The 20,543-nt window shown below is 41.7% G+C and overlaps 1 protein-coding gene across 6 annotated transcripts in view; it reads right to left on the bottom strand.

Annotated features, from left to right (window-relative positions):
- The window catches only part of PIKFYVE (phosphoinositide kinase, FYVE-type zinc finger containing), a 2,266,845-nt gene that overhangs the window by 1,451,021 nt on the left and 795,281 nt on the right, over window positions 1-20,543 (bottom strand). For all 6 annotated transcript variants that reach the window (XM_078680343.1, XM_078680347.1, XM_078680342.1 and 3 more), the window contains 2 exons: window positions 16,570-17,759; window positions 13,341-13,441 (listed from right to left, as the gene is read on the bottom strand). In XM_078680343.1, coding sequence (XP_078536469.1) covers window positions 13,341-13,441; window positions 16,570-17,759 — 1,291 coding nt within the window. The remainder of the gene's footprint in view (window positions 1-13,340; window positions 13,442-16,569; window positions 17,760-20,543) is intronic.

Below are 20,543 nucleotides of genomic sequence, written 5' to 3'. Positions count from 1 at the left end.
GCAATGTTCTTTATCTGGGCTCTGCTCTGTATGTGATAAAGAGGCATCAGATTACTCAGAACACTGCCACTCGGCACCTGATGAATCTCCACCAACATCGATCTGCATAGGAGTCTCAACAAGAAAGGCACCACCCATTTGAGACCTCTTGTTACTACTTACACCCCTGTAAGATCTGGGAAATCTTCTGCAGCCCATCTGCTTCAGGTCTTCAAATGCAGTAGATACTGCTGTGGTGGCAGTTCCCACCTGGCCTCCAGGCTGGGGAACTCTCTCCCCCCCTTGAACTTCGCCAGTTTTCTTGCAAGCTCTCCTTTTGCAAGTCACTGAAAACATGACTATGGCAACTAACCCGACGATCTCCTCCATATGATCTGTTCTAGTGCTGGGAGGCCTTCTGGTAGCTATGCCCACTACAAGGATTACAGAATAGAATCCATTTATATGTACAGTTTTACAAATTACTGACAATTGTTTCCCCATAATAACTCTACAAAAGTCACTGTAGATCCTGAAAAAGTAGGGTCCTACTAGCATAGTCTGTCTCATCCCAACAGAAATATTTGAATATCTAACCAGGTGATGACGCATGCTACTGGTTGGTGGTGAAGCTAATTTTTCAAAACAATAATCTTTTAAGGGAATTCAAAGTTACACTACCCAAAAAACTCTACACAAAAGTGTTAATAGCTTACTATACTGTTGGTGTGGTAATTATTCCTAAGTAAGTATGTAGTAATTTTTCTTCTCTCTTTTCCCTCTGTGTTGATGCAAAATATGACATTAATTACATTTATCCAGCACTGTTTTTTAGCCTGCAGTACTTTGCATCCTGAAACTTCAAGTTTTGCTTTTTAAATGGTTTTTGAACTTTCGATACGCATTTCAATTCGGAACTCGTGACAAATAGCTATATTAACAAGCTATAGACTTAAACAGTTCTACTACGTACATCAAATATATTGTCCTAGATATACATTTTGGCCTCTCAAGAGAAATTCATTGCCCAACTGCCAGAGATGCAAATCTGAAGAAGGTACCTTTGTACACACTGTCTGGGAGTGTACTACTATTGCAAAGAATCTGGAAAGGAATTGTACAATCCCTATATGAGATAATCAGTGCTAAAATCACACTTACACACATTAGCAATACTAAACATATTGCTGAGCTTGATGAACAAGTTATTTGCCTTCAGTAATGCTTTTGTATGTGTAACTGCTGAGTCCTCACCTTTAGAATATACCAAAGCGTTCATGACGTTCATATGCCTGACTTTACGTCAACTATGGCATTCCTAAACACCTTCAAGGTATAAATATACCTTCACATGCTATAGCAAGATACGGTTGTTCGGAGCAGTTTGAAGACCTACAGCAAGTGCCGAAGGAAGCAGACTCTCCAGCTGACGCACTGATCAGGAATCCAATTCCAGTGTTTCTGGCTCCCCTTGAGGGGTGTTGGGAAATTGAGTCCAGACACAGAGATACCAGACCTCCTTCATTTTAAAAGTATGGGGCTGATAAGAACCTAGAGAAACCTTTGGTAGATTCTTGGCAAAAACAAAGCCTATGCTAAACAATACTTACATCTTTCCTCGTACTAGACCTAGGTTAGGTACATTGGGGGAAGCACCAGTGAAAATTTTAGTCTATGTTAGTTATGTATGTATTTTTATATGGCTTAGAAACCATAGAATGCTCCAACAGTATTATTACATATTACTGTTTACGCTGTACGCATTATACTTTGCAGTCTGCATAATGATTGTAGCAGTTCACCTCTCTTGCATGAGAAAGAAGACTGTTCAATAAACCTTTTATTGAAAACGCCCGTCTCACTATTTCTCTATTTTTCCGTAAAATACTCCAATAGACGTCTGGAGTGGGTAAAATGACAATATCCACCATAGCTGAGTAGGGCGGAAAATCCTATGTATTAGTTTTGGTTTATTCAACTAGGAAGGATACAGTGTTCAAAAATATTTTGCACCTTATCTTTGTTTCCTTGAAACTTGCTCTGCAAACTTTCAGACAACGAAATGTCCCTCGATAATAATACTGAGGCCGGTGGAGCTACAGGCGACAATGCCGTACAAATTTAAACTTTACAGGTCCCCAAGAGACCGACCAGGATGCTATAAGCATTCCAGAAAATTTAAGGAAAGCCATCACTATAAAGGGTAGTTTTTGTGATAGAGGCACATGAATATCACCAGACAGAAGTATTCTATTCATGGATAATCTTCCCTGAAGCAGATCCAAGAACACAAGTGTTTCACTTTTACAAAGAAGATGAACCACCAACGGAATACATTCCTTTAGAGGATATTGAAATTCCACTAACTTACCATGAGCATGCGCTCTGCTGTAAAGGCGCCCTAAAATATATGAATCACATTACCAGGCTCAGTCCACTAGGTAGACCAGGAGCAACATGGCCGATCTAAGCCAGCTATGCACCACATCCTGGCATTGAAGAAATGTCAGATGCGGAGTTACTAACTCAACGTAAAGAGTTAATTAAAATATATAGACAACTGGTCCAATATGTCATGCGGACACTAACAGTCCAACCGGCAATAAGGATTCCACAACATCCCCCTTACCACGGGAACACAAATAAAATTACACCACAGACTCTACATTCAGTCGTTGGTAAATTACCCGCAAAACGGAAACAAATTCCATTCTGGATAGCTCAAAAGATTACTCAAATCGAGGCAGTATTTTCTGATACTACCCCAATTCTAATAATCTGTTTACCAATGGGGCTTGCACTACACCTGGAGGACTGCGACACTTGAGGTACAGTCTTTGCTGCAATTTACACTAAAAAACATGGTGTTGTGTCTATGGCGGTATTACCAGACGTCCTGAAACAGATTCAAAATGAATACGCGGTACTGCCTGCTCTAAATCTAGGTATGAAATTTCTGAAAGATTTAAAACAGGGCTCAACAATAATATTAGCTAATATTAAAGGTGAAGCAGTATCCTACTCCTCCTAAAAAGAAGTGGGAAAATAGTAAACAAACTTCTAAGAGAAGAGTTCTCAATTCAGAGGTAGGTCTCCTCAAAAGGAGCCCTCTGAAAGGAGGTATAACCTCAGGAATAGGAATAATTTGAGAAAACCTGATAGATATCAAGATACTGATACACGTTTCTCTCGTACCTTTCAGACTTCGTCACAGAAATCCGAAAGAAGAGGATGGCCAGAAAACAAAGAAGAACGCATGAAGTCCAAAGACTATCAACACGTTCAGAAAAATAAGAAAACTCAATTGACCAAAAAGAAGGTAGCAGGTCTAAAAATCAGACATGCTGAGGATCTTGAGGACACAACTCAAGAACGGGGAATGGGCTCAGACAATGTTGGACAGCGCAGCAGAAGTCACCACAGCTCACAAGAACTTGAAGGATCATCTGGAGACAGTGGACTTGAATGAATACATTCAAGTTGAAACTGCAGACACCAGAGTTAGTTGTCCACATAAGTTATATAAAACAACCCTCCGGATGGAGGGGGGACTGTGGAATGAGCAGTGAGAAGCAGGGAGGTTACAGGATAAATCAAAGATTTATTGAGAACAGTTTTACTGCAATATCGTTGAAAATAGAATTCTATAGTTCAGGTCTATCACAGATGAGGCTTCTCTTCTGTCTCTAATTCCAAAAAGAAGGTAGTGCGAGGAAGAATACACTCTTGTATGATTCGACTCAATCCAAGCATTTAGAAAAGAAAAAAAATAAAGAGAAAAAAAAACCTTTTAATGTTGTGACCTATTGGTCTATCTTTTACTATGGGGAGGGGGAGTGCGGGAAATGCACCATACCACCACCATGTGAGTCGCTCGCTTATACTATATAGCGTAGGGAGATTAGGCAGCTTTCCTTGCGCATAACCATCCCCCATCCGAGCAGCCGATTTGTCCCCCGCATAGCGTATTCTGGAAAATAGCCGTTTAAACCGTGCACGTACCTCAGGAAGCCACGCTCCTCCAGGAGTGTGGCCGGTAGTAGCGCGGTGCTGGATAGGGTCCGGCTCCCTCCTTGACTCCTCCGTCTTTTTGACACGGAGGTTTGCGAGACTTGTTCGGTGTCTTCCAGAGTGCTGGTACCGCGGCTCTCCCGGTGTGGCGTCTCTGGTCTTCGGTTCCCCGAGTCCTCCTACACTTTCACAACATCCGTGTTCTCCTTTTGAAGAGGTTCAGTTGGCTTTCTATTGGTTGATGGTGGGTCATATGACAGCGTCACATGGGTCGTCTCCACGTCGCGGAAGTAAGGGATTTTAAAGGTGCCGTGATCCTCTTCGGGGGATTGTTCCCATGGTGACTGAAAGTATAATACAGGAGATACATGAGGAAGGAAGAGTTCGTCAATATTTTCTTCTTCCTGATTCGGCATATCGTGACAGGGACATAGCAAGAAAAGTGAGAGCACTCTTTTTGGAGCGATTTTCTAAGGGTTATGGCATTCTTCTAGCTGAACAAGACTGGCCACCACAATTTGTCAGGGAGTGTCACATGGCAAAGACATCATTATGCCAGCCTTCTCCAACCACATTCCAATTCATTTAAAATATACCTATGCCAGAAAATGGGCAGTAGCCTAGGCTCCTGCATTATATAAAAAACAAGTAGGATGGGATGAGGCTTCTCCTAACCATAAAATCCAGTTGAAAACTCAACCAACTGCACAAAGGCAGTATCGGGTTAAACAAGAAGCTAAAAAACAGGTCAGGGAGAAATTAGATCAACTTGAATACCAAGGGGTGATTGAAACATGCACTTCGTCAATGAACAATCCTTTGTTTCCTGTCTCCAAACTAGACATTACATATCGTCTAGTTTTGGACTACAGACATCTAAATTCATGTTGCAAAACGTTTGCAGTACAAAACGCACATAGTGCAGCATTAAAGAAAAAAATAATTGTGCCTAAAAAGATAAAATCACATTAGATATTTCTAACGGTTGCTTCTGTCAAAACATTGCGCCAGAAAGTATGTATTTGACCACTTTATCAATTATAGGGACACAGTGTCACTTCTGTCGTCTCCCACAGAGATTTAAGAATAGTCCTGGGTCATTTTTAGCCAGGATAACAGAGTTACTACAAACAAATGATTACAAAGCTCCATCATATGTAGATGACCTCTATCTAACAGACGATGACTTGGATAGGCACTTGAATAGGGAAAAAACAATTATATTGGAATTCGCGTCTGACGGGTACAAATTCAATAAAAAAAAAATCCAGGATTGCCCATCTCAACGTCCTATTTTTAGGATATGAATTTTCAAGTGAAGGCAAAAGCCTGGCAGCCAACCTTCTAGAGAAATTTGCGCTGCTCCAACCTCAAAAAACGCTGAAAAACGTAGTCGATTCTAGGTTTCCTAAATTTCGGAAGAACTTGCATTCTAAACTATGCAGAAAGGGTTAAACCTCTCTATGAATTAATCCAACCCGATTTTAAATCAGCTAATTGGTCACAAAAACACAGTGAAATGTTGCGTTCAGTCCAAACAGACATGTTAGCAACAAAACATTTACAAACACGCGTAAACGTACGCAACTTAGTGATCCGGATCATTCCAGGACAATGCGGATTCACGTACTTAACCTTTAACAAAGGAGAAAAGAAGTACCAATAGCTTACAAATCACACATGTACACACAAGCTGAAATGAAATTCACTTCTACAGAAAAAATTCTGACAATGGTTCAAACTGCAGTAGCAAAAGAGAGTGCCCTCGCACAGGGTAAGCCAATTATGGTCGTTACACCTGTACCTGCCTTGGAGGCAGTGACAAAAGCGAGCATTACAAATGCTAAAGCTTTACATCCGAGATGGATACAATGGGTTAATTCTCTTGCTGCAATAGAAGTTGAATATGTTATTGACCCATAAAACACAAGCATTTCTACAAAAAGAACAAGAATGTCCTCTGCCTACTGACATTCTGCCTCTAGATAAGTATGGATGTATAATTTATACTGACGGATCAGCACAGCCCGCAACGCGGGGTAAACAAGCTTATAGTGCTGCGTGCGCGATCGTTAAAGGTTGTTGGTCACTAAAACACAATCTCAAGGAGATTGTACAGCTCAGCAAGCTGAACTACTAGCATTCAAGATGATGCTTAAAAATACTGATCGCGAATACCCCACACTCAGTGTGCGATTCGTATTACTGTGTTCAATCTTACAATGAATACTTGCAGAACTGGATTCAAAACGTTACAAAGATGCAAAAGATGGCACAATCAAGCATTAAATTGCTTTGGGAACAAGTAGTTCAGTTACGACAAGAACTACAAAACACTCATGTGATACATAACCTGAGTCATTAACATGATGGCGTTCACGTTGAAGGGAATTCATTGGCTGATAAAGCCGCGAAGGCAGCTGTGCAAACGGGTTCCATAGCTGCAACCACTCGTTCAAAAATGAAAATAGACAGCGAAATAATGCTAGCTGTCAATGCTTCGAGCAAAGACAGTGGTAAAACATTACCAAAAGGCCTTCCACTCAAATATTCATACATAACTGGTGCAATCAACATGTAACATAGATTAGGGCTAATACTATGTTTTGGAATGTGAAATCTGCCAAAAGATGAAAGTCTCTACTGTGAAACATCCTGTGCAGACGCCCCTGTTAATTTCAGATAAACCATTAGCTTGCGTTTACCCGGACCACAGCGGTCCCTTTTAAAGGGATGGTAACTACAAACATAGCATGGTCGCAGTGGATTTGTGTTCAAGATTCATTTGGATGAGGCCTCAGCGCTCGGCTGACGCTAAAACTGTTATAAAAGATTTGCGAGTCTTTATCGGCACATAAGCTGTCGGCACGCTACATTCTGAGCAGGGTCCTGCGTTTAGCGCTCGAGCTTACTAGGAGGCCATGGCCAAATTGGGCGTTGCTCTAGTCCATTCCATCCTGAGGGAAATTCGGTAGTGGATAGAAAAAACCGGGACATAAAGCAATCTATAACAGGGAGGGTATTAGGGTGGGTCAAACATTTAATAAGTGTCCAACGTAGTCTTAATAATCTGCCAAGATGTTCTCTAGGGGAAAACACTCCATATGAAGTACTCTTTGGGACCAGAATGATAATATCGGACCTCGATTTTCAGACTTCAGTAGTAGACCAAAAACACTTTTGATAACAAAGATCGTTTGTAGGACTTAAATGAAATAAGAACAAAACAAAGTAACGTGTTCCTGAAGCCAATAACCACTGAAGAGAAACCGACCGTCCCAGCAAGGCCTGTCTGGATTCCAAAGATTGGGGATCTAGTCAGAGAAAAGATCGCGGACAAGAAGGAATTTGGGCCTTCTTACAGACAACCAGTACCTGTCCTAGCAATCCATGGATCAAGAACAGTATTACTGCCGCCCCTTGCTGGTAAAAAGGGGAACAGGTTTGTGTCCATCGACCTGGTAAAACCACATCATGTGGCCGACCATAAGCAGTAGGCCAAGTGGACTCCGCCAATGTAGCAGACACCCTAATCTGGCTACTATCCAAGAGGTTCAAACTGAGAGACTCATCACCTTTGAAGAATCTGCAGTGCGAAATGAAGGACTAAGCAACAAAGCTATGGAACTTGTACCTCTTGAATCCCAAATAACAGTTTGTCAAGAAACACCTGTCTACAATGAAATAGCAACTGACTATACAAATGTAACAAGTTATCAAGTGGTTCCAGCGATTTCAACGAATCCTGATGCAATCCCTACAGTTGACAGAACTGCCTCTGGCTATTTCATTAACTCTGATACGTTTTCCAAAGATCCCAGCAAACCTGAAACAACGCCAGTAAAAAGAAATTTGAAAGAACAAGCAACAGAACTTTTTCATCACCTGGAAAAGACTTATCTGGTTTCACCATGGATTGAACTTTGGATTGTGTTGGGTGTGCTTTTTCTTCCACTTTGGTTGACTCTGGTAATAACATTGGGAATGCTGATAAATGGAAGATATGTTAAAAAGGACACAGCAAGTAAGAACATCAACTTACTCCTCAAGCCATACAAATCATCTCATTGTGAACAATGAGACTGGTCATCAGTGAACATCACAGCCATTCCTATACCTGGTGGTATAGCTTGGGACAGAACTGATTATGACATTTTTGGCCCTGCAAAGCTGTTGAAGATTCCACACCAAGATCTACTTGAATGACTTTGTTTCATCTAGTACCTTTTCTGATGATTGGGACTAATAATATGATGCCAAACTTAGAAATGTCTGCAAAGTTTACATATCATAAAATATTTAGAAGGTTCATCAGATTATGAACAAATGTATTGTTATAATCACTATGGTCCCCTTTTTTTGCACAAATCTGCAAACCCTAGAAATGTACTGATGTATAACCAATGGGAACATTGTCCTACGCCATCAAAGGGTAGCTCCAAAAACCTTTTTGAAAAATGTCCATACTTTTCAGGTTTTAATACTTCAAATCCAAAATCATTTTACTTTAACAATGTTAATAAGACAGGAAAGAAAAGTATGTTGACCAATACCAAACAAATTTATTCTGCAGCCTTTTATGCTCCACTGTCTTCATTAGGTTTCGACTTTTGGAAAGACAACATTGAGACAAAAACTATCTGGGGCACAAAAGACTGGCAAGTGCAGGGATTAGAAGCCTTATTTAGAGCCTACATTGTCCCAGAGCAAATTCTATTTATGAATGAAACTGTCCAACAGACATCTTGTCTTGGGTTAGCTAACATCAAAGAACTAAGCAATCTGTCCATACCTACACCTGATAGCAGTAACATTTCAGAGGGGGAGGTCGACGTACATACTATTTTGCATCACAACTGAACAGATCCAGATTGGAAAAAATTATTAATCTGGCCCACAGACAAAAACACCTATCAAGATAGATTCCTGAATAAAACACGGGGTTCAAATTCATTAGGCCATATCCAATATATGTTCATAGACAGCATCCAGGAATAGTAACAACATACAGTGTAGGGAAACTGTGCCTTGAATGGCTACATAGATCTACACTAAAGGATGTTAAACAACACTTATCTTTACTTAAAGATGGCGCTGATCTTAGGGAATTCTTGCTAGGACCAAGAACACCGCGCCATAAACGTTTTATATACGCCGGTATCTATGCATTGTATAATGAAGCATTGAAGATTACGCAAGCAGAGACTGCAAAACGAATACGAGAAATTGATCGTATTAATTTAGAGAAAACTGTCTCTGTAGTTGACAATGGGTTAACGACTCTGTCATCCAGGATATATTCTTTGGACAGCATAGTATCCTCTGCCATAGACATCATGGAACAGGACTTGGTCATGTTGCAACATGGTCAGTCGCAATTACGTTCTATCATGCTATTAGGCTGGACGTTACAAAACCTTCATTCAGGTTATGTGCCTTGGTGTTTAATCAATACTACGTCACTGTTTTCAGAATTCAATCTCACTGAAAAACAGATCAAACTGGCACAGAGGGGAGCAGACTATACGGTGCAGAGCTTTGAAAAACTGGAAAGAGTGCCACTTAGAGTCGCTGAAAAGCCAGCAATTGAATGGATAATACACGGAACAATCACTCTGCCTGTTACAAATTTCCATTTCCAGCATTGCTTAAAACATATACCAGCAGGCATATATAAAAAGGTTGGGTAAAGAATACATCAAGACATCCTGGGAATTACCACACACACACACAGATGTTGAAGAGGGGCGAAAGAAGTGTTTCTTAGTGGTAAAAATTGTGAAAACGCACTAAGCGGTTCTCTCCTTTGTCAGGGTATTAATTTACACGGGGCCTGCGATAGTTCCTCTAACAACTTAACCTGCCACCTGCAAGGTTCACCGGCTGCAGTGATTGATCCAATTTTTGGACAACTTTCTAATGGAAGTTACCTCATGTTGAACGATCACAGCTGCTGTGGCATGTTGCCAGGTTTACCCTATTTCGTAACTGTCAGCCAGGGTCACTTGCTGTATGCAAGTATTGTTTCCAAAAATCAAGACAGACCAGGAGTCGCTGTTATGGTCTTCACTGAACATCTCTTCTATACAAATTGATACTTTAAGCAGAATGAAAGCCATTCTTTTGCAAAAAACTGTGCCACTGACCTCGGCCAAAGAGACCTATGATCTGCAAGTCGCAAGGACTTCTACAGAGATACATGCCCTCTTAACTATAAATTGCCCTATACATTTCTCAGAAATTTTAAGTCGTATCTGTACATGTATTTAAGGCAGTTTTTTCAGGACTGTTAGCACCCTTTGAAGCAGTCCTAGGAATATTTCCAAACTTCCTGCACTCTGTGTTTGGCGGATTGCCTCTCATTTTGGAACTCGCTGCAGGGATACTATTTTTGCTCCTACTGCTTCGATATGGCAAGCCAATCCACAAGCGACACCCAGATCACTGTGGAGACAACTCTACTGGGTATGAAGTGTCCTGAGCGCATTGTCTAGGATTAACTCGTTTAAGAGAATTAAATACTACATGGTTTCTGTCATTCAGACCATTTTGGCAAGATTGCATCTTACCTTTTCTACACTGCCTGCTATGCGGAGAAGAATGCGTGTTAGACATCTGTCTCACACTCCCATCAGTGTTGTCCCCAGCTACCAATTCTGATGGCGCCATTCAATGAGATCTCACAGACGCAAAATGCTGACGGTGAGGTACGAGAGGAAACAGGCACACGGGTATCATCCACTACAAACATTGCTAATGCGACCAATGCTGACGGGGATGATTCACATCTATATGCGGTTGATCTTCTTAACGAGGTAATCCAACTCTCACCTACATTGGTAGACAAATTCTTTACAGGCTTAGAAGATTTGATGTTTTCTCCAAACAATAACACAGACTTTTGATTTTGCACACAGTGTTCTGAGAGACTCTAAATTCGACCTTCATTTTTCAAAACAAAGTTCTAACTTTGGGATTCTTTTTTTCTACGATTAACTTTTTCCAAATTTGTATTTTTGGCACAAAGTAATCTGCTTAAAGTAGAACTATTCATAGAGAACTAGAATTCTTTGAAAACTTCCAGAGACAATATTTGACCTTGTTCACATTCATACAGTTTATGTAATCTGCTATGAAATGGTTTCGGCTTTTCTTTTCTGTATTTACGAGCCATTTCATAAATGTATATTTCCGTGATTTATTCAGACAGCATTTACAAATGAAAACATATATGCTTGGAATGAAACATTGTTTTTAATGCGTAAAGCACCAATGTGCTTTTGTGTACAACCAGTACCATTGCATTTTTATGTGTTTTTGGTGGGTTTTTAACACATCATGTTTAGATATGTTTAACATGTTTAGAACTTAGTAATATCGTACATAAGAAAGTGGAGTGGGTGTTGTGTGGCGTTTTAGTCTCCGATTGAATTTTCCAGATTCATGCCCTTATTTAGGTACAATTCATGTTGCCCTTATATAGGCATAGATATCCATCCCTTTTTTTAGGCCTAGCCCATGCTACCCAAATACAGGCATGGCTACTACCATCCGTTCACCAAACGTCACAACGATTTCTTGGAAACCCAGCATAAGCCGTTAGGGACTTCCCCTTGCTTGAATATTGATTTCTCCAAGAACTCGGTTAGTTTTACAATGAACAACTATTCCCCAGGGGTTCATTCATGACGTTCATATGCCTGATTTTACGTCAACTAAGGCATTCCTAAACACCTTTAAGGTATAAATATACCTTCACTTGCTATAGCTAGATAAGGTGGTTCGGAGCAGTTCGAAGACCTACTTGCCCGCCGCAGCTCGCTACAGCAAGTGCCGAAGGAAGCAGACTCTCCAGCTGACGCACTGATCAGGAAGCTGCCCTTCTCTGCCGAGAATCCAGCTCCAGTGTTTCCGGCTCCCCTCGCGGGGTGTTGGGAAATCGAGTCCGAGACAGAGAAACCAAGCTCCTTCATTCTAATGGTATGGAGCTGATAAGAACCTAGAGAAACCTTTGGCAGATTCTTGGCAAAAACAAAACCTATGCTAAACAATACTTACTTCGTCCCTCGTACTAGACATAGGTTCGGTACATTGGGGTAGGCGTATTTTAGAAGCACCAGTTGAGTATTTTAGTCTGTTATTTATGTATGGATTTTTATGTGGCTTAGAAACCATACAATGCTCTTACAGTATTATTTCATATTACTGTTTACTTTGAAGTCTGCATAACGATTGTAGCAGTTCACCTCTCTTGCATGAGAAAGAAGACTGTTCAATAAACCTTATTTCTCTGCAAACTCGGTAGAAACGAAGCATGCATGATTGACTGAGTAAAATAAGTTATCTATTGTTTCTACGACTCAGAAGATATTTTCCAGTCCCAGGGAAACAAAGTTGTCATGTTTATGCGGTTGTCAGAAACGAATTCCTTCTTATGTATGCGAGAAAGTTTCTAGTGACCTCTGGCACTCACAATTAAGTTCAGCATATTCAATAGAGACCTAATGACCTAAGTCGTACGTCAAATCTATAGGATATATTATTCCAATGCGCAAAGCCTATTGGGAATTTAGGAACTACACTACAATGTATTTTAAATATAATTTGCATATCAACGATCTGTCTTGAGAAAATACGACCATTTGAACGCATTATGCCCAATTCACAGGTTATTTTAATTTAATTTTATTTTATGATGAATCAGAATGCATGCAGTTTAAATATAAATTCCTTAAATTAATTACAAAAGCATGAGTATTTAAAAGGTGAATTCGGATTTTTTTTTATTTTACAAAAACGTTATCAGGTACGATCTTCGGTTATACTAATAATGGGAAACTGTAATTCAGTTCCCTGATAGGTAGACATATCGGGCTATTTTAAATCTTGCAATATATCGCGTTATGAGTCCTAGTACTCATAGATGACGTTATATAAACTCATTTTTGTATTGGTATCTGCTCTGTGATTGCACATTACCTAGGAACTATATTTTTCGTTGGTGTGGGGGACTCCTCGCACCAATGCCATTGTAGTGGCCTGAGGCCTTGTGCAATGGCCTCTTAGACCTTCAAGAGGCAATTTCATAGCTAGTGCCTAGCAGATCTCGATATTGGTACAGTCCTCTTTTACTCCACAATACCTTTCGTCTCACCAGAAATCCCAACAAAGAACTGATAATATACCCAATGTCGTTTGTGCAGCCAATATAAAAAACATGTTGCTTAAAAGGCGTTTTCAGCTAAGTGTGGCATTAGCCTAACAGAACATAGAAAACTAAGTAGTTCCATTACTCCTAGCTCGTCACAGTGAACAAAAGTTCAGATATCAAAAATAAAATCATCTCTTACCATGGACTAACGCAGGAGCTAGGAGCATTGCTGGACAGAGTGGAGGAGCTGCTGAAGAGGACACACAGCCTCTGGTGATTTACAGGATTCAAACAATCCACCTAAAGCCAAAGATCACTCATTAACCAAATGAAGGCAGCAAAAAGAGAATAATCAAAATAAATAACACTTGTGTAACAGTAACTCTCACACACTTTTTTTTATGCACGAAAGAACAAGTTACTTACCTTCAGTAAGGTTGTATCTGTAAGAGACATACTTTAGTTATAGATTCCTTACCTTAGAATTACCCCCAGGCGTCAGACAGGATCCGGAGACTTTTTTCTCTAGCAGTACCCCTGCACGTCGGTAGCTGGCTTCAGTCGACTCTGCGTCCATCCTCGGCATCATGGTTGCTGGGATAACGTTACGGTGTCTCCTTAGTCCCTGCGTGCTGACGTTAGTTCTGACACAACTTTCCATGCCAAAAGCGCAGAGCCATGCGAGACACTGATCACTGGTGCACAAAACTAGGGCTCTGGAAGGGAGTCCCTATCCCTAGAAGTCAGGTCGCAAAAAGGGGAGGATGGGTGGGGCGGTAAGGAATCTTTAACTAAAGTATGTGTCTTATCGATACATCATTATCGAAGGTAAGTAATTTGCTCATCTGAAAGAAACTATTAGTTATAGATTCTTTACCTTATAATAGATACCCCAGCAATACCAACCCTGCAGGTGAGTCGGCGAACTAAGTTCACACCAGGAAGTCTTGGAGAACAGAACGGCCCAAAAATCGGTCTCTCCGGACTTGGCTATCTAGGCAGTAATGTTTTTTGAATGTGTGCAGGGATGCCCAAGTGGCTGCCTGGCAGATGTCAATCAGCTGAACTCCACGTCCCAAAGCAGTAGAGGCTGCCCTCGCCTGGGTAGAGTGGGCGGGCGCGCAGTCTGGAGGTTCCCTTTTCACCAATGAATAGCAGATCTTAATGCATAGGACATCCCATTGAGAGATGGTACGTTTTTGCACGGCCCAACCTTCCTTGGCGCCCACATAACCTACGAAGAGTTGATCGTCCTTCCGGAAATCTTTAGTGCGGTCACAGCCCGCGCCTGCTGGTCTTGGAATCTACACACGGCATAACCTCTACCACCGTATGCCCCTGATTAGCCACTCTGGGTGCTTCCTGGCAGTTCCTTACTGGTCCCTCATTTGGAGGCTACGAAATGGTCAGGGGCAGGTAACACTACATATGGGGACCTGGTCGTTGACTCAACACTATCCATGTTTGAGACCCTGATTGATGACTATGGGATACCTCCAGCCTCCTTTCTGGCTTATGCATCCCTCACTCACCAACTACACAAGATATGTGGTACAATATGCAAAGAACCTCGGATACCCAGATCACTTCAAACTTCACTTACACATGGCTCGAGTAATCGGGTCATCACTATGTTATATAAGTTTGAGGCTAGATACTTTGTCCCCTATAACAACACTCTAGATACTGTGTCCCCTCTAACAGCACTCAGGGAATACAGGCACATGGAAATCTCAATGTCATTGACCGACAAACAATGGTAACCATTCCTGGGCATCCCGAGGATCATCTCTACAAATGCTAGACTCAAGTACACTCAATTCAAATATCATCAAATATATCCCAGACCTAGCCTAGGTTGGCATGAATGTACCCATGCTCTCTTAATATTTGTCTGTGATGCTGCAACCCAAACAACTTGTTTATTCACATGGTGTGGGACTACTCCCAACTATCAGCATACTGGGACAAAGTGGCTACTGCACTCACTGAGGCTACGGGCGCTACAATACTAGCACACAGTCCGCACTTCTTGCTGGGCATCACTAAGAGTAACACGCAGCATAAAACACATTTCTGGACTTGGCACTATGTTTAGCCAAACGGAGGCTGGCCATGTCCTGGAAATCGGCCTCAGCACATAACAATAACAATAAAAAGTGGCATATCGACCTTCACAAGGCTTTAGTGGCTAAACACGAATTCTTTAGCAGCAATATACAGAGCCATCCTGCCCCCCCCCCACGCCATCCTGCCCCACATTCTCCCAGAACCGCCGACTTCTTAGGACCACAAAAGAGCCCTGTCCATGCACGAGTAGACCTGACCTTTAGAGGACTCCTCCCATACAGACGCCCTCATTTTCGTAGCCCCTCATTTGCTTCTGCACTGGCATCAAATCTTCCCACTGCACTCTTACAACTAGAACACACCCTCCCGCCAGCATGTAGATAGTCAGGCATTGTGCAGTATGTAATAAGCCCTTTTCTATTAGCTTATTAGAATGCTTCCAAGAGTGAACCGTAGACACTGTTGCACCGTTTTGTTTTATAAATGTGAACCGAACTAATGGCGGAGACTACAGCGACAATGTAACCGTACTGTTGTTCTTGATATAAATACTGTGGATCTCTTTGTATGATGTTGCTGTGGGGCAAAAGGTGTAACTCCCATTGTCTTCTTAAGTTGTATAGGTTTTGCTGAAATGCAATAAAGAATATATATTTTTTTAAGATTCCCAATGACCACCTCTCTTAGGATGAGACTCACCAGTACCATCACCCACTCCATCGTAAGCCATCACTAAATGGAATGACCTGTACTACAACAAACTCAGGTCAAAAGGAGAGTTCAGCAAGACTTTGCAGCTGAGGCAGGACTACCATGGCATACCCAACAACTCGATCATTTGCCTTTCCTTCAAGTGAAAGTGTAGGTAACATACTCTTGCTTATTCAAAAGCTATACATTTTTTGATCCTAACCAAATAGCTGCTGAGAGGTCTACGTGTCATAATTGATATGTTTTCATTTTCTTGGTATGTTTTGCTACCACTGGACACCTCAACAACCAATATACCACAGCTGGCTGAACAACTCACTTATTTTATGCTGTATGGATATGTCTAACTAGACCAAATATATCGATTCCATTGTGCATGCCTCACAAATATTCCAATACTCAGAAAGGCACTAATTAAATCAGTCAACTATTTACATCTTACTAAAACTGTTGATAGAAACAAGGACATTTTCGGTCAACTAATTCTGCACATACAAATCTTTGTAGACATATTAAGCATGTTTATATCCTCATGCGTGTGCATGCTTATATTTATGAAGATGGCGGATACCACATAACTACTTCTCAGAAGATAATTTAGGCATAAACCAAGAGATCTGTTTTCAGAATAATAAACTAAATTTTACCTTAGAGTTCCACGCTAGTTCATTCTGAATCAGTCCCCTGTCTTCCTCTCCATCTTTCTTTCCTTCAGTCTTCCCAGCAGAGCCAGCTGAGGTATCCTTGCACTGAACAAATGGGTCAGCTTCCTTCTGTCGGATCCTTCCCCCTCGTGCTCGGTAATCTGCAAGCATTGTGGCTAAAATCTGGCTTTCCCCGAGGTTCTCTGCTATTTTGGTACTAAGCAGTTCATGGGAAGGCAGCACCTGGATAGATTTACCATGGACACTCCCATTTAGCCCCTGCAGACTTGAAAACTCGCGCAATAACTGTTTCTTCCTTCTGCTTTCCTGTTCTTTAAAGTCCTTGTTAAGAAGAGGTGATAGATAGACTTGCTCTGGAAAATAATCTCTAGTGGGACATCGCATACCCTTTTCAGTCAGCAGAAAAGGTTCCTTAAAGGTGATAACTGGGGAGATGGAAAGAATAACATCCTTCAACTCCTGCTTGAAAGCTACAGAGTACATCTTCAGCCTGTCCTCGGAAGAGGACACTTCCTCGGTTACGTATAAACCAGTGTCATCCTGAAGTGGGTCCCGAAAAAGTCTCATCTCAATTTTGGGTTCCTGAAGACATTCAAGCTGAAGCTTCTGCTGTATTTCAGACTTCAAAATTTCCAAACTCTGATCATGGTCAACTATGGGATCCAAAGACTCAGGCCGTATTTTCTGACTGGCAGATGTCCCTATTGGTGTGGAGATCACCATATTGGGATCAGGTTCATTAAAGGAACTAGTGTCTTCAGATGAGCCTAAGTCTACATATTCATCATACTCATCAAAGAAAATCCTTTGTTCAATGTGGCTGTCGCTCGAGGAAACGGACCCAGGCATAACAGGTTGTTTATCAGCAGAAAGACTGGAGTTCTGGATAACAACCCCAAACTCCTCTCTATTGAACAGTGCTTGATGGTCACTTTCTTCTCCATGACCTTCAATGAGCGAATGGAAAGAGCTGCTTTTAGTCAACATTGGAGGCATGGCAAACTCATCCATCAGGAAGGAAATTTCTAACTGTGAGTGGTATGCTGCACATATCATGAAGATGATGATCTCCTTCACCCGGGCCAGTTCATACTCCAGTGCTCCACGCAGCTTAATGGTGCAGCCCAGGTGCAGAGGGGTTCCTTCGAAAAACATCAAGGTTTTCATGTCATCTAAATATATGGAAAAAAAAAAATGAAACAGTATCATTACTGGAACACACAATCTACCCCAAAAGAAATGTAGCTTGATTAGACATTTAAGGGCCTGATTTAGAATTTGGTGTAGAGGGTATTCCGTTGCAACAGTGATGGAACACCCTACCCAACGAAGCAAAATGTCACCCTCCTTCTTTATAGAGTCGGGCAAAACTTCAGTATGTACACAGAGGAGATCAATCCACATATGCAGCCTATATACACCTCCATTTGGCCAGACAGAGAAAGATTTGTCGGACGTTTGGCCATTTGTTTGCCAGCCCTATTTCGAGTGGGTAAACACATTTGCAGCTCTAACTCTGCATCATCGCCAGGCAAGAGGTAGAGCTAGAGCTAGAGGTAAGGAGTAGTGAAAATCGTAAAATTACGCCCACATCATGAGAGAAAGCTCTGACGTGAGGGTCATTGTTTTTGTTATTTGTTATTTTCAAAAACAAATCCTGCTTTGGGATTTTGTTTTTGAAAATATAAAAACATTGAAAGTTTGATATATGACTCTGTCAGAACCACAAAAGATGGCCCCTGGGCCAGGGGACAACCTTAAATTTGGAGGGCAGAGTATCCTAGCAACAGCAGGAGTAAAGTACTCTGCCATGCCAACAGAACAACATCCATCCACCAAAATCTAAACCAGGCCTAAAGTATTTTCTTGCCACTTTAACAGAATATCAAAGGAAAATAACTGAACCCAATGGGTGGATGCCCTTCACATTAAAAAAAATGTTTGTGTTGATTATAACCCTATCAAATGAAGTAACCAGATGTCGCTAACTATGGAAACACTGAACTGAAAAATATCATCTCTCTACACGTGTCTAATGCGGTGTGTCACCTTTGAATGTTCAAAACTAATGTAAGCTTACTCTTCTCACAACATCACTGCAGTATTTTAATTCATATTAATAAGTCAGGTTGAGGAAGCATACAAGTGAGTAGAATGAAATTTGGCTCCTTAGGCAAATAGAAATTTGGCAAAATACATAAGAATTTTTCACAAAGCTTTCTTCTGTGAGCAACTGCATCTCCTACAAATTCAGGACTGTCATAGCGAAGTCAGAGTAAGACATAGCTTTGTGGATCAGCTATATAAAGGTCAATCTAGCTGCTGCTATAACTGAAAGGTCTTATATGTACTCCAACATTCAAATGATTGAAAAGCAAATTAAGCTTTATCGCCACCAAAAAAACAATTGTTTATATTTGCTTGGAACACAGTGTTACAACTGTACATTCCTCACCAATGCTGCTCACCATTTGTGTGTTGTGTACACCTGTGGAAAGCAAACACCAGAAATCTTCTATACCCCAAATATATTGAACCTCAAATTTTACTTAAGGCAGTTCAGCTGTCATTAATCTGGCACTAAGAGACTAACCTCCACATCAATAACACAAAGTTAGCAGAGTAAAACCATAATTATAAACTGGGACCACTTGAGTAGTGAGTTCTACATCCAGATTAAATTTAAACCGCTTGGTACAGAGCTGTTCATCTGGCCATTTTTGGGCTTTTCTCGATGATTTGTTAACAACACAGTTTGCTTTTTTCTGGTGTCCTCAGGGTCCTGTGGATAACAAATGTCAGCCTAGGACCCTCATAGTATTTGTATGTGGTGTCTGAGTTTTCACCATGACTCCGAATTGTGTGGCTCCTGTCTTGAGCTTCGGCCGAGTGCTAGATGACTTTCCTGGCGACGCAGTGGTCATGGGCCCCATGTCGGTCGTGTTCTTGTTCTCGTGGGACTGCTCCAGGAATCCTTACTGTGAGCGTCCTGCATCCTCCATGTGAACTAGTAAGACCTTGTTTATATTCTATTACTACTACACCTTGGACTGACCGGATGCTATCCACCTGGCACCTCCCGGCACCACTGTTCCCTCTAGGCAGCGCGCGCACCTTCCCTGACGTCAGCGCGCACCACCTAGCGTGGAGCGCGCACACAGGACGTCGCTAGAGAGTCGCGCCGCCCGCCGGTTTTAAAAAGCCAGCGGCGCGAACATGAGGCACTTTTCTATGTGGTGGCGGCGGGCGTGAGGAGTGCGGAATGCAGATAAGGAGGCAGGGGGGGGCTGGTGGCGATTATGGTGTTTGAAGACTGTGGCCTTTTGTTTAAATATTGCTGACAATCAAAGCCACCTCACGGGCTCCGATTAACAGCAATACTTAAACAAAATGCCACAGACTGCCAAGCGCTTTACTAACAAAAGCGTAGACACTTTCCAAACACAGCGTGTACTTTAGCACACGCTGTGTTTGGAAAGTATCTACGCTTTTGTTAGTAAAGCACGGGGCAGACTGTGGCATTTTGTTTAAGTATTGCTGTTAATCGGATCCCGTGAAGGGGCTCTGATTGTCAGCAATATTTAAACAAAAGGCCACAGCTGTTGGGGAAACGAGCGGAACGGAAGGGACACAGGACAGAAAGGCACAAAAACGAGACAGGAAGGCACAAAAACTAGTGGGACACAGGACATAAAGGCACAAAAACGAGACAGGAAGGCACAAAAAACGAGTGGGACAGAGGGCAGAAAGGCACAACAACGAGTGGGACAAAGGGCATAAAGGCACAACAAAGAGTGGGACAGAGGACAGAAGGGCAACAAAAACGAGTGGGGCAGAGGGCAGGAGGGCACCAAACACAAGTGGGGCAGAGGGCAGGAGGGCACCAAAAATGAGTGGGGCAGAAGGGCACCAAATACGAGTGGGGCAGAGGGCAGAAGGGCCCCAAAAACGAGTGG

Source organism: Lissotriton helveticus, chromosome 3_1 (assembly GCF_964261635.1).
Source record: "Lissotriton helveticus chromosome 3_1, aLisHel1.1, whole genome shotgun sequence".
NCBI lineage: Eukaryota > Metazoa > Chordata > Amphibia > Caudata > Salamandridae > Lissotriton > Lissotriton helveticus.
This window is presented reverse-complemented; position numbering and strand designations above follow the sequence as displayed.